Source organism: Rhea americana, unplaced genomic scaffold (genome assembly GCF_003343005.1).
Source record: "Rhea americana isolate MKP2758 unplaced genomic scaffold, rheAme1 scaffold_54, whole genome shotgun sequence".
Classification (NCBI taxonomy): Eukaryota; Metazoa; Chordata; class Aves; order Rheiformes; family Rheidae; genus Rhea; species Rhea americana.
The window spans coordinates 6359-20456 of record NW_028186690.1 but is presented as its reverse complement, the minus strand read 5'-3'; the positions used below and the strand labels follow the sequence as shown (position 1 = coordinate 20456).

General features: G+C 38.1%; 1 protein-coding gene across 1 annotated transcript in view; it reads right to left on the bottom strand.

The window, feature by feature from the left end:
• Positions 1-13493, bottom strand: part of LOC146588095 (protein NEL) — a gene marked incomplete at its 5' end in the record, with an annotated part of 88790 nt that extends 75297 nt beyond the window's left edge. Inside the window, 3 exons of the mRNA XM_085318541.1 lie at positions 7018-7146; positions 10304-10406; positions 13402-13493. Of these exons, the coding sequence (XP_085174667.1) occupies positions 7018-7146; positions 10304-10406; positions 13402-13493 (324 nt within the window). The remainder of the gene's footprint in view (positions 1-7017; positions 7147-10303; positions 10407-13401) is intronic.
• Positions 13494-14098: the final 605 nt, after the last annotated feature.

Sequence of the window (14098 nt, the reverse complement as noted above, 5' to 3'; positions counted from 1 at the left end):
TAGGTGATTTCTATGAAAAACTTCACCTTAATTTCTCATTTAAAAAACAAAATGCAGCATATGCTCTTATTGCTGGGGGAAAACAATTGTCCTCTGTTAAAAAAAAAAATTCTTACAAGGTACTGGGAGCACATTAGAGTTTAAAAGAGTTTGAGAGGCTCCCTTTATACAATTAGATTCAAATTTTTTTCATCCTAAAAGCATAGACATGATAGATTCAGTCTGAAAATCCTTCCTGTAGAAATAATCAAAAMCAAATAACACTGAATCACATCCTGCAATACGTATATGTACAAGCTATTCCACACTTACAGACACTGGGTCTACCTGTACCCCAGAAGCACAGCATTCAGGAACACAACATATGTACTGCTGTCAGGGATGCTCCTTCTACGCTGGAAGTACGAAAATGCTTCATTATATTCCTAATAGCCATGATAAATGAGGACTTGGCCCACCCTCTAATCCACACTGGCACATTAAGACTGGTCCAATAATTCTTCATATGTAGATTTCTCAGTGACATAATGATGGAAATAAGCTGACAATTACTGCCTTTTTCAGAAAAAAATAAACATAATTTTTATGTTTAATTACTTGAATAGAGATTTTGAAATAACATTCTGCCCTCCTGGAATGAAAGCTTTTCTTTCTACTTCATTAATTTTTCAACCCAAACTGACAAAGTAATCATTCAAAAACTGGCAGCTGATAGAGATGGCAATCTTAATTTTGTAGTTACATGTGATACTACTGCCACATCCCACYCACAAAGTAGAATTTATGTAAGAAGAGAAGTTCAACTAATCTTCCCAGCTGTAAAATACTGACTATACTGTAGAGTTCCCATGCAGAGAGGACAGCACATACCCTCACGATCGCGAGGCTAGCAAGAAGCCCAGTATTCTTTAATATAGACTTGCAGGAYTTAAGGTAATATTCTTAAATATTCTCAGTTTTATCTCCATTTCAAATATCTTTTATTTATTTATGCTCTTCTTAATACTACATTTCTCTAAAGAGAAAAAAATGTTGTTGATTAGTGCACTTGGCCAATATAATGCAGAACGTATCCTACTCATTATTTCTTTTTATGCTCTGTAAGATTACTTCTTTTTATTACAGTCWGTAGAAACCAGATTCATTCTGAAAATTCTCTTCTGTTTTGTAATCTGGATAGCCAATAGTTAAAAACAGTGAGAAGCAGCAAGATTATCAACAGATTCTATGTACTAGGTARATGATGAAATGCAGTGCTTGCCTACTGGTATCTTTACCCAAATACATGGATAAACACAACCCCCATTAGTTAATCTTTCCAGCCAGAATGAGAACACAAGCACTGAACTGAGGRAATCTTGATGAAGCCCAGCAAAGTKATACTTCTTTTCTATTTTGGATATTTATTTTTGAAAGAGAAAAAACATACCCTAAAACTTCCTATTTCCCTCCATTGATAATTGAAATCAAGACAGCTAGCTCAAATGCAGATCTTTAAACTGAACACCATCTCACCTCAATCTTCGCTCAGAGAAGCTGATGCAGTTCTGAAATGTAGACAAAGTCACTCAGTCTGTGGTCTCATTTCAGCTGCCAAGTTTGAAACTAGGACAACCATGGTAACAGAAGAGTAACAAGAGGAGTTACTGAGGAAAGGGAGTAAATTAGAAGGAAGAATGGTGTATGGCTTCACTGAAGTGTATTTAATAATATTAAATACTCCCAAATATTGTTAGCACAAGTTAGCTAGGTTGCATACTGTGCAACTACCACAACAACAAAACTATTAAATATCAGAAAATAAACGTTATGGTGCACACAACCAGAATGTCAATTTGTCAATTGCAGATGTAAAAGGGCCTATGCATCAGGCAGAATTCTCTTGATAAATAATCCAATAACTTGTTTTCTCTGATCACACTCATTCCTAGTGCTTACAAAAGATTACTGCATTCTCCTGTCTTACTTGAACCTACCCTTTTCCCTGTGTTATCAGTGATCATTGGCAATGCTCTGAAGCGAAACCAGATTTTGCACACAGTGAGTTGAGCRCTCTTATTAAATTAGAAACTCTGGTTTCAAGCACTCCCTCCAAGCCCAGACTCTGAAGAATACAAGTAACATCTCCTCTCCCTACACACATCTGAGAAYAGCCGAAGGCACACACCTCAGTGCACAAAAATGGCTTGGGTTCAAGGATCTGAGAAGTACACCTAAGCTTATCACCAGCAGACTATTTGCTATGCACCCTGTTTCAGCAGATGTCTTGCTACCTATCTATATTTCATTCTCCTAAGTGCATCAGTTTATCCTGTCGTAGCTAAGAGTCCCACATTTATCCTTAAAAACATAAACATAACTCCAYGACCATAAAGTGGGCACTGAACACTATTTCAAATAACTCCCTGGGGCCAGGGTCAGTTTGAAAGGACTGTAGGTATCGATCTGGGCCACATAGATTACACATCATCATCAGATCTGRGTTTGTAAAATGCTGATGTTAGGTAGGCTATATACCAAGGATGCTATATTCAAAGCACCTCTATCCAGACAGTACAGCATATTCCACACTCAACCTGTCTATAAGGCACCTCAAACCATGCAACAACCTGAGGCAGAAAACGGATTTCATAGTACTTAGAATTCTTTTAAGTGGAAATTGTTCTCRATCTTAACTGTAGCACAGCACTGTTGTAACTGCATATAAATGAGTAAGTCCCGACTCTTTACAGTATGGCTTTTAACAGTCCTCCAAGGGAAAACCAGACATAATATTAAACACAAATATTAAAAATATCATTATTATAAAACAGAAAGGTATCCACCATAGCAGTATCTAGAGACATCACATAGCTTTGGAAAAGCATCAATTCTTTCTAGCACAGAAGCCAAAGTCTTCATTATTCAAATGAATTTCATGCAGCTCTCCTACATGCAAACTTAAACCAGCTTTGAATATTTTTATTTTTGTTCTTCTRCTTTAAGTAGTTTTTCCAATAGGTGCATTATTATTTCTATCCTTTTAATTTTGGCTGTGCTGAGGCATGAACTTTTAACTGTAAAAAAAAAATAAAGAAAGAAAGAAACCCAACATGGCAGGAACCTAAATTCTGAGACCCAATGTAAAAGTAGGATTTGGTGGTTCTCAGAGTTACACTGAGGGTTTTTGTGGGGAAGGGTGGTAGCAGATGGGTTCTCTTGYTGGCCTTTGTGTCTCACTGGTTTTCATCTTCCACATCCTGCAGCACTTCTTTATTCTGTTCTTCACTAACGTATTTGSTAAAGTTTGGCTCTAACACTGAATCAATAACATCCAATTTTGCAGCTTATCTTAAGTTTGTGAAGTGCAAGCATAAAAACARTTATCATATCCATGGGTCCCAACAACTACAAAATACCTTGTCTGAAAGGCTGTAYGTTAACATTTCTACACTTGGCATTACTAGTAACTAAAGCACAATAATGGTGTTCTGAAGAAAGGATATGTGCTGAGAGGGGGAGACTGGAACCATTTGGGGCTTTCAAGATGAGAGACAGGGCTCTATAAAGGACACAGCATTCTGTTATTACTATTGTGCCCTTTGCTATTACATTGTAAAAGATTGAGTCACCTCCCAGAAACAAAAAAAGACCTGGTCCCCTTGTAAGAAACACTTGGGCTGGGARAAGAGGTAGGGTACTAAAAGTCCATGTCTGAAGAGACACTGGGATTACAGTCGCCATACACTATAGCTACGGTACAGAACTGGCAGCAAAGCTACCTTCGTCCTTGGCTGTGAGAAAGCTGAAGCTGCCAGGGTCACTCTGCAACCACGTAGCTGAGGTCACCACCACTGTTACCTCCCTGCAGTAAATTACTGAGCAGGTTTTGGTTCCCTAGAGAACTAGTACATGCCTTCAGGTTCTCAYGCTTAAGACAGAGCATAAAGCTGACAGGGCCCAGCAAGGCTGATTACATGCTAGGTGGCAATTATCACTTCATCCATAACCACATGAGGGAAGTGAAGGACTTTTTGGTGTGGGTATATGGTTTTGCCAAAAAGCAGTCTTCATCAAGAGCATCCCAAATGAATTGTGAAATGAAATTCACTGTCAAATGAATGAATTGCCAGGAGTTCCCCCAATCTCCTTTGCTCTTGTGTATATGTTGGAGTTTTGGTTTTGTTATTGCTGTTTTTTTCTAAACAAACAGGACTAAAAGAATAAAAAAGAGAAAGTTAGGACAGAATCCAGTATCAAAGTTGGTACYCCTGGCCAGGCAGAGTGTCCGAAATAATGATAGGAAAATATGAAAGAGTAGAATTGCACAGAACTTGAAGAAATGTGAGAAACTTCAACTTTATGTGGTACAGTAGAAAAGCAAAAGGAAGATTATGAAGGTTGGAGAGGAACAATATGAACTCTTGAGAAGGAAAAAAGAGGTGCAAGAAACCTCAGGTTTTTTCTTGGGCTTTGCATAGGGGTTGGGTTTCAATTTTTTGTTGATGGTAGTTTGGGGGGTTCGAGGGTTGGGTGTTTTCTGGTGTGTGCTGGGAGGTGGAACAAACCTTTTCTTTGTGTTTTGTTTTTAAGAAATTCAGGCAGGTATTGAAGATGATGTGATAACAATTCCAGGGTTGGAGATAATGAGGCTATGAACAAAAATTTTAGGAAAAAAACAATGACTGACCACACTGCAAGGATCTACCAGAGTCTCACAAGGGTGGAGGTACTTCTTGCCCACCATTCACTATTTACCTGTCATACATACACACACRCACACATATAAAATATGTACATATGTATGCATATACATAGATACATATATACATATATGTTCAAACACACAAAAATATATAAAGCCATTCTGTAAAGTTAACAAAAATACAGCAAATTCTCTTGTATTGCTTCACATTAATAGTTTTAATTTTATAAAATTATGAAGGCAAGGAACTAAATTCAAAAGTTGATGCTCGTAAAGCATTAGTGCTTCTTGAATGTTACTGATAAATTCATCTTTATATTTGCACTTGGTTGTATMCTTTCTTCCTGCCTCAAGAATTCCTAAAAATACGAATTTCTCTAATAAAGACCTTATTTCATAGGCCCTCTTATAAACCACAAAAATGACAGACCTTTTCCAGCATTTCTTTTACACTAAAAATCTGTAAGGGAATTCTACAAGATTCACAGTTCTTTCTGTAATGAGCTTGGACAATATGATACAGAAGAGGGAGCTAACAAGGAGCAACAGAAGAAAGAAATAGTAGTACTTAGTGTAAACTTTAAGACAAAGACACATATCTGGAGATACGCCAGATACTTTTAATGTTAATTAGTTTTATATGTTTCTATAAAAAGAGAATAAAGCTAAAAGACACTGGGAAATACATATTATTATTACTGAACACTGCATTATAAAAAAAACAGTGTATGTGTATACACAACTAAAAATCTATTGGAAAATTCATAGCTGTTGAAATTGCTACACACCCCAGAAATAATACAGATTGGTTCCAGGCCTCATGTGACAGGACACAACCTCTTGAGCTTTGCTCACATGGCTGTATCTTCCTAGCGGAACCTACTCTCACTGACTTCAGTGCTAGTAAGTGTTTCTGAATCAGGCCATAAATCATACACATTAAGAGAGAATTCTCTGCATCCGGATACAGCAATCACAATAATTTTTTTAAAGGAAATATTATGTTCCAACCTATTATTCACTTTTGCAAGTTTTTTGAAAGTACTTAAGCAGATTAATAACTACCACAAAGAAACAATRTCATATACCCATACAGAAGCACTCAGGCCAGGAAACCTTCCCAAAAAATCATCATATTGGTTCAGGTACTGCCCAAACTGGCAAATTCATTTACAGTATGGATGCATCCCTCTCACATACGATACTCTACTGAGCCCTCACCTAAAAACATTTCACCACAGGATGATTTTTTGCTTATTACATGCCTGGCGAGTTTCACGCATAGCCACAGGCTCTAATTGGTTTGAGTGATGTGGAGATCACTAAGWGTGTGACTAGTTTGCCTCCTTTGCAGTCAGTAGAGTAATAATAGAGCTGTGGAAAAAACATTCTTAAAGAGCCTGATTTCACTGTAATTCCATTGCTTTAGTGACCCTTTCAAAAGGGAAATGGCTGATTAATTCCCAGAAATTCAGATTCAAGATTAAACCTCTGTTTCATCTCCAAAGACTATGTGATAAAGAGTGGCTGATGCTGCACCACAGATTAAGCTGTACAGCAAGTCCTAGTGTCACATGTCCACTTGGCTATGATGAGGGGCAAGGGATTTGTTCTTGCATGGTTTTCAGTTCTACTCTCGACTACAGGCTTCCACCAAAAAGCTTACAATAAACATTAAATGGAGATGTGTGTGAAGATTAATTAATTGTAGACTCCATTCCTGAAAACAATCATGAATTCTCACATGTAAACTTACACATAAGCATTCCCATTGAAGTTAATGTAACTACCCATTCAAGGGAGCTGCAGGCATCAATTTCTGCTGAGTTTAGCCAAAGGAACTGTCTTGAAAGGCCTTGATTCATACCATATAATTGTACCTCACCAGAGAACAATTCTGTTATTAGATGGGACTACAGAGTACCTTAGACTCTACTCACAGATGCTTAGCTTTCAATTTAGCAGGCTAAATCTGAACTGAACTGCTTATTGGTAAAAGGCCATGCTGCTGCCAACACTTAAGCTTTACTGTAAGAACAGCTCAATAGCATAGTAGTTGTACCATKTGTTTGCAGAATATCATGAAAAGAAAGGCAAGATTTTCCTATGGGAGTGTACTTCTAATTCAAGAACTCAGCCATATTAACTAGTAACTTCAACACTGATCACATTAAAAAAAAATTAATTGGAGAGAGAATTATTTTAACTGATTACTATGCTGTAAATTTAATTCATTGCAGTCAATGGACCCATCACTTTGAGAACTYACAAATTAATACATTCTTCCTACAGTAATTTATACAGTGGGACTAACCACCTTTACAAGGTATTACCTTCACAGTAAGCATTGTCCTCTCGAAGGGCTCTGAAACCATCTCGGCAGCTACAGACAGCTCTGTCATCTAGGTTTTGGCAGACAGAATGCTCCATACAGTTATGTCCTTCAGTACAAAAGTCGTGACCTGTACAGAAACAAATATGATTGAGGGTTAAAAAGAATCTAAGGATTATAAAATGTCCCTGTCAAAGACAGTCYTATCTTTTTTCAGTTAGGTCAAAGAATACCTTTCCATTGTGCATGAGATATAGAAAAATAAATTGTAGCAAGCATGCAGCAGATGAAAGGAGTAGTAAAGGGCACAAGAACAGACCATCACGAGGTCTTCAATTCAWTTTCAGGTTATGCCATTGAACTGATGGCAGCTGGAAAGGTGGCTTGCTTAAATCCCCTTACTGTCTCCTTGTCATTGATGAGTACTTTTACAGAGCATTCTTAATTATACATTTTTCTTCAGTTTCTTTTTTATGGTTGGACTTTTTATAAAAAAAGAGCTCAATAGCTTAGATACTCAGTAGCACATTTACTAATGGATTACCTTCTTTTTCCTAGCACTTTCTGTTCCCAAGGGTATTTGTAAAATCCTTCCACATTTCACTGAAAGTCTTTGGTTAACATTGGCTTCTTTTGCTTTTTGCTTCTCCTCATCCTTTTCCTTTAAGCACCACAGATCAAATACTCTTCCCTAATTGCTTCCTCCTTTCCATTCCAGAAAAATTTATTTTTAAAACTTCACCTTTTAGTCATCCTTCTTTTTCTTGCATTCATCTCTTTTTCCTCCCCCTGCCCAAGTGGAACTGTTTTTCATTGCACCTTACTTACAAGTTTTTGAGATTCTGAATTCCTTTTCTAGGCTAGAAGATTTAAATTGAGTTTCTCAACATATTAGATTTTTTTTAATTCCTTAGTTCAAAATTTCTCAAGAAATCTAATGCTGCTATATTGCTGAACACCTCCAAATCTTCCTTCATTATGATGAATTCAAGCTGGTTACAGTAACTAACTTGAAACTTCAAAAACTTTTACATCTTTCTGAAGATGTGTGAAGCTAGTCTCCTCCACTGTTTTCTCAATGATTTTATTTAAAGTTTTTTTCTTTAACTGAAACATAAGAATAGGTTAAGCAACAGTCTTTCATTGTTTCTTTCCAGTAACTACTTGGATGTCTAAAATGTCTCATAGGGGAACTGAAGAATGTGGGCCAGGTTCAGGGGATTGGGCTTGGTGCAACAGCAGCGACTCCAGAATCCAAGCTGGAATTAGACTGTAACACAGGTCCCTTATAAAACAACAACCAATGAATATTTGCTGACTGTAAAAATTGCTTTATTTTTCATCACACTGCCTGTTTTCTGCTTCATATTTTGCTGTGAAAGAGCTTTCACCTGTCACTTTTCAGAAGCTCAGTTATATGCACATTTTGATCAGAAAAATAGTAGTGTTTGCTTGGAACTGAAATCAGAAGGTTGTTTTGCACTTGAGCAGTTCATGAACAGTGTGAAAAAACAAGAACCAAGCAAACCAGGACAAGAGAAACAGAAGAACCAGTAAATGCAAGATGTACAGAGCTTAGAATCAGTGATATGGTCACAGTACAAATGTCAGACCTACTGTGACAGAGGCAGATGTTTTTCAATTCTCTCTTTTCTGCTAGTCTTTCTCCCTGTCTCTCCCCCATATCCTAGGGATATGTTTCGATAACGTTACTTGAATATTGGAATTTGCCATAACTAGCACAATGCTGCTATCTGACACAGGACATAAAGAACCTAAAAGCGCTACACTTTCAATAATGCTAAAGGCACTTCAAAAACCATTGACTACAGCAGAATTCACTGATATGGCACAGAACGTGTTTTAAGAGCAATCTCTGGCCCTATCTATGGCAATATCTGCTCTTTGCCCTTTTCTTGTCTCTCTCTGAAGCCTGAGTTAATGGCAAAGCAAGCATCTTATTTCTGAATTTCCTGGCCCAGATTGGCTCATATCACAAGCCCATTGGCTAGTATTGCAGAATTATGAATGTACATATTATCCATGGAGTAGTGCGGGTTTTAAGATTCTTTACAGTTACCTATCAGCACTATTAATCAACAAAATACACACTGCTGAATAATACTGTTCAACAGTTTCTTGTTTAAAGATGAAAACCTATAGTCAAAACTAGCACGGTTCAAGTAGGACTGAAAGTGCTCAGAATGCACTAATCTGGTATACATTAAAACTTTCAAGCTATATTGGGCACCACAAACATAGAACTCATTTCTTTAAGCGACAAAAGAGTTTACAGAAAATTATCACCAAGAAAATCCCTTTTGACTGTGACAGATTTCAAGACCTATCAATTTTTGTTCTTTTCTTCCATTTTGCTCTTATTTCTTTGCTTGATGTCATTAATCTTTGTGCTTCCACTGAGTGGCTCCAAAACCAGTATAGCTGGACTTTTCACTGAAGTATATCTAAAGCCAGCCCAAGAGCCTGACATCTTATTTCATTCCAGGTATCAATTCATCATGATTTAACTACAGAAGAAACAGATGTAGCCTCTTGAAGGTACAATTGCTCATAGCTTTGAAGGTAATGGTATTAGTTTAGATCAGGAGAACAGACTCCAGACACAGAGCATTTCCTTCAAGACACAGAGCATTTCCTTCATTTCCCTTCCTTGCTAAGGATTGTCTGGGTGTAACAGAGATACCTAGTTTACAAAAATATTCCTCAAATCTTCTACCTCTAGATACAAAGTAGAACCACATACAAGAGAACAATATCCATTTACTGTACCCTGTGAACAACTGCACAGCACAAAACATTCTCAGAAAGAGATATCAAAGATGCTGCGGAACACAGACATTTCTCCAACCTCAATTTGTTTGGACATTGTTTAGGAAATGTCGAATAATGTAAATTCTGAGTAACATGTTTGTTGGCATGTGTGTGCTTCATTCTACATTCTCCATTCAATTTGTTTGGATATAGGAATGGAGAAAGAGTATAAAAATCACTAGTTATGTCTCAAACGTCTTTGGATTTCCATCCACTTTTGGGTAGAATGAAACACACACATGTCAACAAACATGTTACACAGAATTTACATTATTCAAYATTTCATAAACAATTTTCAGATGTCATGATGCAGACTTTACATATTCAGCTTTATAAGGTCTACAGTGATTAAAATGTTTAGGAGTACCCTACTTCAAATGTTGAAAAAAAACTCTGTATGATCTGTAAGAACAGAAAATTACACTGAGCTTGTATGTATCCTGCTATTATCTTACCTTTACAAATTTTGCAGCAGCTGTGAGATAAGGGGATCTGTTGCGATTCTGGGCAGTTCAAAGTTGGACAGTTGTCTTTTGGAATACGCTGCATTTTGTGATCCTGTCAAATTGAGGTAATTCATTAATATTAGAGGAAGAGAAAAAAGTTGAATGATGCTTTAACTTTATTTGGGTTTTAGCTTTACAATTTACAAACAAGAAGTTGCTTCTGCCAAACTCCAGGTGCCTTTGAAAGCTGTCTGAAAGGAAAACTCAGCACAATAAAATCATCAGGAACTTTCCCATGCTCAAACATTTTACAGCAAGCAAAAATGTGGAAACAGTTCTCACTCTTCCCATACCTTAACTCTCAAGCAACCTGCCTCAAAGTTTTCTCCTAACATAATGCCTGAAGTGGTAACAATTAGTTCTCAAAAACTGAGGCAGAGGTTCCCAGAGTCAAGGGTCCTCATACAAATCAAACAAAAATCAAACTTGCACATCTCTGATCTCAACTGTCATAGTAACATTAAAGCAAATTAGGCACTACTTTGCTGTTAAGAAAAAGAGAGTTTCTCATCTAAGCTTGTATCTGACCCCTGAAAACAGCCACRGGCAAGATCATACCTGAGTATCTTTAGGCACTCAGTGTGGTCATATGTACAGTCACCGCAATATGGCTACAGTGAAATGCTGCCCTTAGCAATCAGGTTACCACAGATGTGTGGCATTTAGGTGCCCTCGGGCTCTAAGGGATGTGTCCTGCAGTGCTCTAGTCATGATATGACAAAGACAGAAATCAAGACCAACATCTCCCATGGTGGCATTTGTCTTAAAATCAGCAATCTTGTCAAAATATGAGCTCACTGAATTCAGGACCCTGTTATTTCCACATAGATGAAAAGTTCCTAAAAAATCACGAATATGACATTGCTTATATAATTATTGCATGTGTAACCCTTAATTTTAAACTATTTTTAAGCATAAAATATAAAAATGAAACATGATAAGCACAATTACTGCTCAGACTTTATTTCAAATGAACTTGAACCAGGACCTAACACAACCCTAACCTGAACACACAGAAAAGCAAACCAGTCACCGCTGCGTGTTTCTACGCCAGAACAGACAATACCCAGCAATCTCTCCAGCCAAAGACAACAAACCCTTCAACAGAAATTACATCAATTAGAGTACTCAAGATTGCATTTAAATATTTTACAAACTAATATGAAAGAGATATTTTCTTTCATTTGTTTTATAATACTTAAGCAGAAAAGTGCATGCCTAAAAGGGATGCAACTGCAGCAGTCAAGAAAAAAGAAAAGCAATGTTTAGGATTATGCATGCCTGAAAGCAAAAAAAGAAAAACTCACTATGCTGCCTTGCTAACATCACCGGTAGCCTTTAAGCTTAAAATCCATACTTGTGCCATTCCCATCAAGTCTCTCTTGAGCAGATCATTAATTACATCCTTTATGAGGACTGTGGTGATGATAACACAGCGCCCACGTATAGCCTCCTAACTGACCCACACAGTTCACAGTATGCAGACTTTCTGCTCTGAAACAGCATCCACAAAGCTGCTCATTAGAAACCATATGTATTTCAGTCCTTGAAAAGCAGAGTTTGAATCAGCCAAAATTGTTGTGTAATATTTCTACCACTACAATCAGGCAGCCCACCAGCAAACAAGCCCGATCAACAGAATACACACCAGCAAAGCCAAAGGCTTGTGCTCGTACAATATCATACTTGCCAGCAGTAAAGAACACAGGGCAACACCGTGTAACTTTTGATGGTTCTTAATTATACATACATACATATATTTTTTTTTCACTAATCACAGAATTCATGTCCCAAATGCCATGTTGAAAATACAAAAATTGTACAACTGAACCAACAGTGTTTCCAAAATTATTTCAGGCCACCTTCTTCCCTCCTTTTGCAAATGGGTTTCAAAGTACCTGCTCATAGAATTAAGCTCAAAAAGATTAAAAACCAACAACAGGAAGACAATGGTCACCAGTTCTACTTTGTAAAATATGTTTGTTCAAAACCATCTAAATAAGGTTTGTAAATCTCCAGAAGAATGGTCCACTTCCCCCCCAGACCAGACAGGAAAGGCACAATATGCTTTACACTATAGAAGGGAAAGATTTCTTAGGAGGCCTGGCCCTGAAGTCCAGGCAAAATGTGCCACAGCTTTCTGGCCTTCACAGTCAGAAAGGATGTTGATCTAGTTACTCTGGGTCTGACAGTCTGGATGTCCTACAGCCTAGGCCCAGGGGAGTCTGTAAGCTGTTGGATGCGGCAGTTACCCTCCTCCAAGGCTGCCCCAGGCACTGAACACGCTGGGGATTTTCTCCCCACCCTCTCTCTGTCCTAGAAACATGCAGTTGTCCGGCTCCACATCGGGCACACAGCCCCACGGGGAAGCGACGGCCCCTGCCCAACAAGGGGGGGGTGGGAGGCAAGGCCTGCAGCATCACTCTGCAGCATCGCCAGCCAGCGGCTGCGCTGTCTTGTCCTTTGAATCTGCATTTGCGCTCTGAGGAGCCACACGGCTAACGCGGCCGGGTAAGGCTGCTTCAGCACCAGCTGTGCTCTGTTTGCAAATTCAGCAGTGACTCCACCTGATCTCCAGCACCAGAAACATAATCAGACACCTGACATGCCAGCTTTTTTCCCTCATTTTTGTGTATCACTGCCACTAACAATTATTCCAAATTATGCTCCCATTACATTTGCACATCCTTGTAACTGAGCATATGATTTTGAACAACACTGCACAGGTGTTGCAGAACAGAAACATAATGCAGCTTTTGTGTTTTTCATTACTGATGACAGTCACGATATGACAGTCACGATATAGGAGGAGGAAAGAATGCAGGTCAGTTGTCAGGTTGCATAATCAAGGCTTGCAACTACAAAAATAAACTGATTTGCAAAACTTGTTGTGGAACTCAGCAAGACAAAATAATCACAGGACCCTCAAGTCTGCTTTCAGCTGCCACTTCCCAAAGTACACCCCCCCTGCGTTTCAACAGTTTCGTTCAGTGAGACTTCAATATTTCTAACATGCAACAAAAAAAATTTCCAGCCAGTGTTCTTACCTTGCATTCAAACAGAACGCAGTCCCCTGAGTTTGAATACACAGTTTCTCTTTGTCCTTCAAAGTAGGTTCTGCCTTCAAATATGCACACCGCTTCAGGAGAAAATAAAAAAAAATCACAATGATTTTGTCAGAAAGTATTGGTACTGTGTTCATAAAACACACAAAAAGATCAATTCAGCTGCAAGAAGTTTCCAAACTCAGCTGCAGGAGTCCAGATAGCACAAGAAAAAAAAATCAGAGAAGAAATAAAAGATGAAAGAACAACAAAAGCACACGCACAAAATAAAAGGTGAAGGATGGCACAGCAATATGGAGTACTGACAGCTATTGAGAGGACAGAACAGATGTGTCTCAGGTCGTGACTAGGAAGATACGACTGCCGGCCTTGGTAAGGATGAAGCACAGAAGCACGGCTCAGGCTAGAAGAGATTTCGTGGAAGGCAGCCACTCTGAGCAGCCTCTAAACTCAGAGGTGAAGAGAAAAATGGAGATGTGAGCGACAGATTAATAGATAAACAGTTTCTTGATGAGGAATGTTTTATCGTGAAAAGTAATTACTGAACCTGTGTGTTTATTATTTGCTTTTGTTATTTTTTTTTTGTGGTTTCACCACCCCACACAGGTATTCAAGAGTTCTATACGTACATCTTAATTCCAAGTTATTTACTATTATTATTCTATTAGAGCATTTGAAT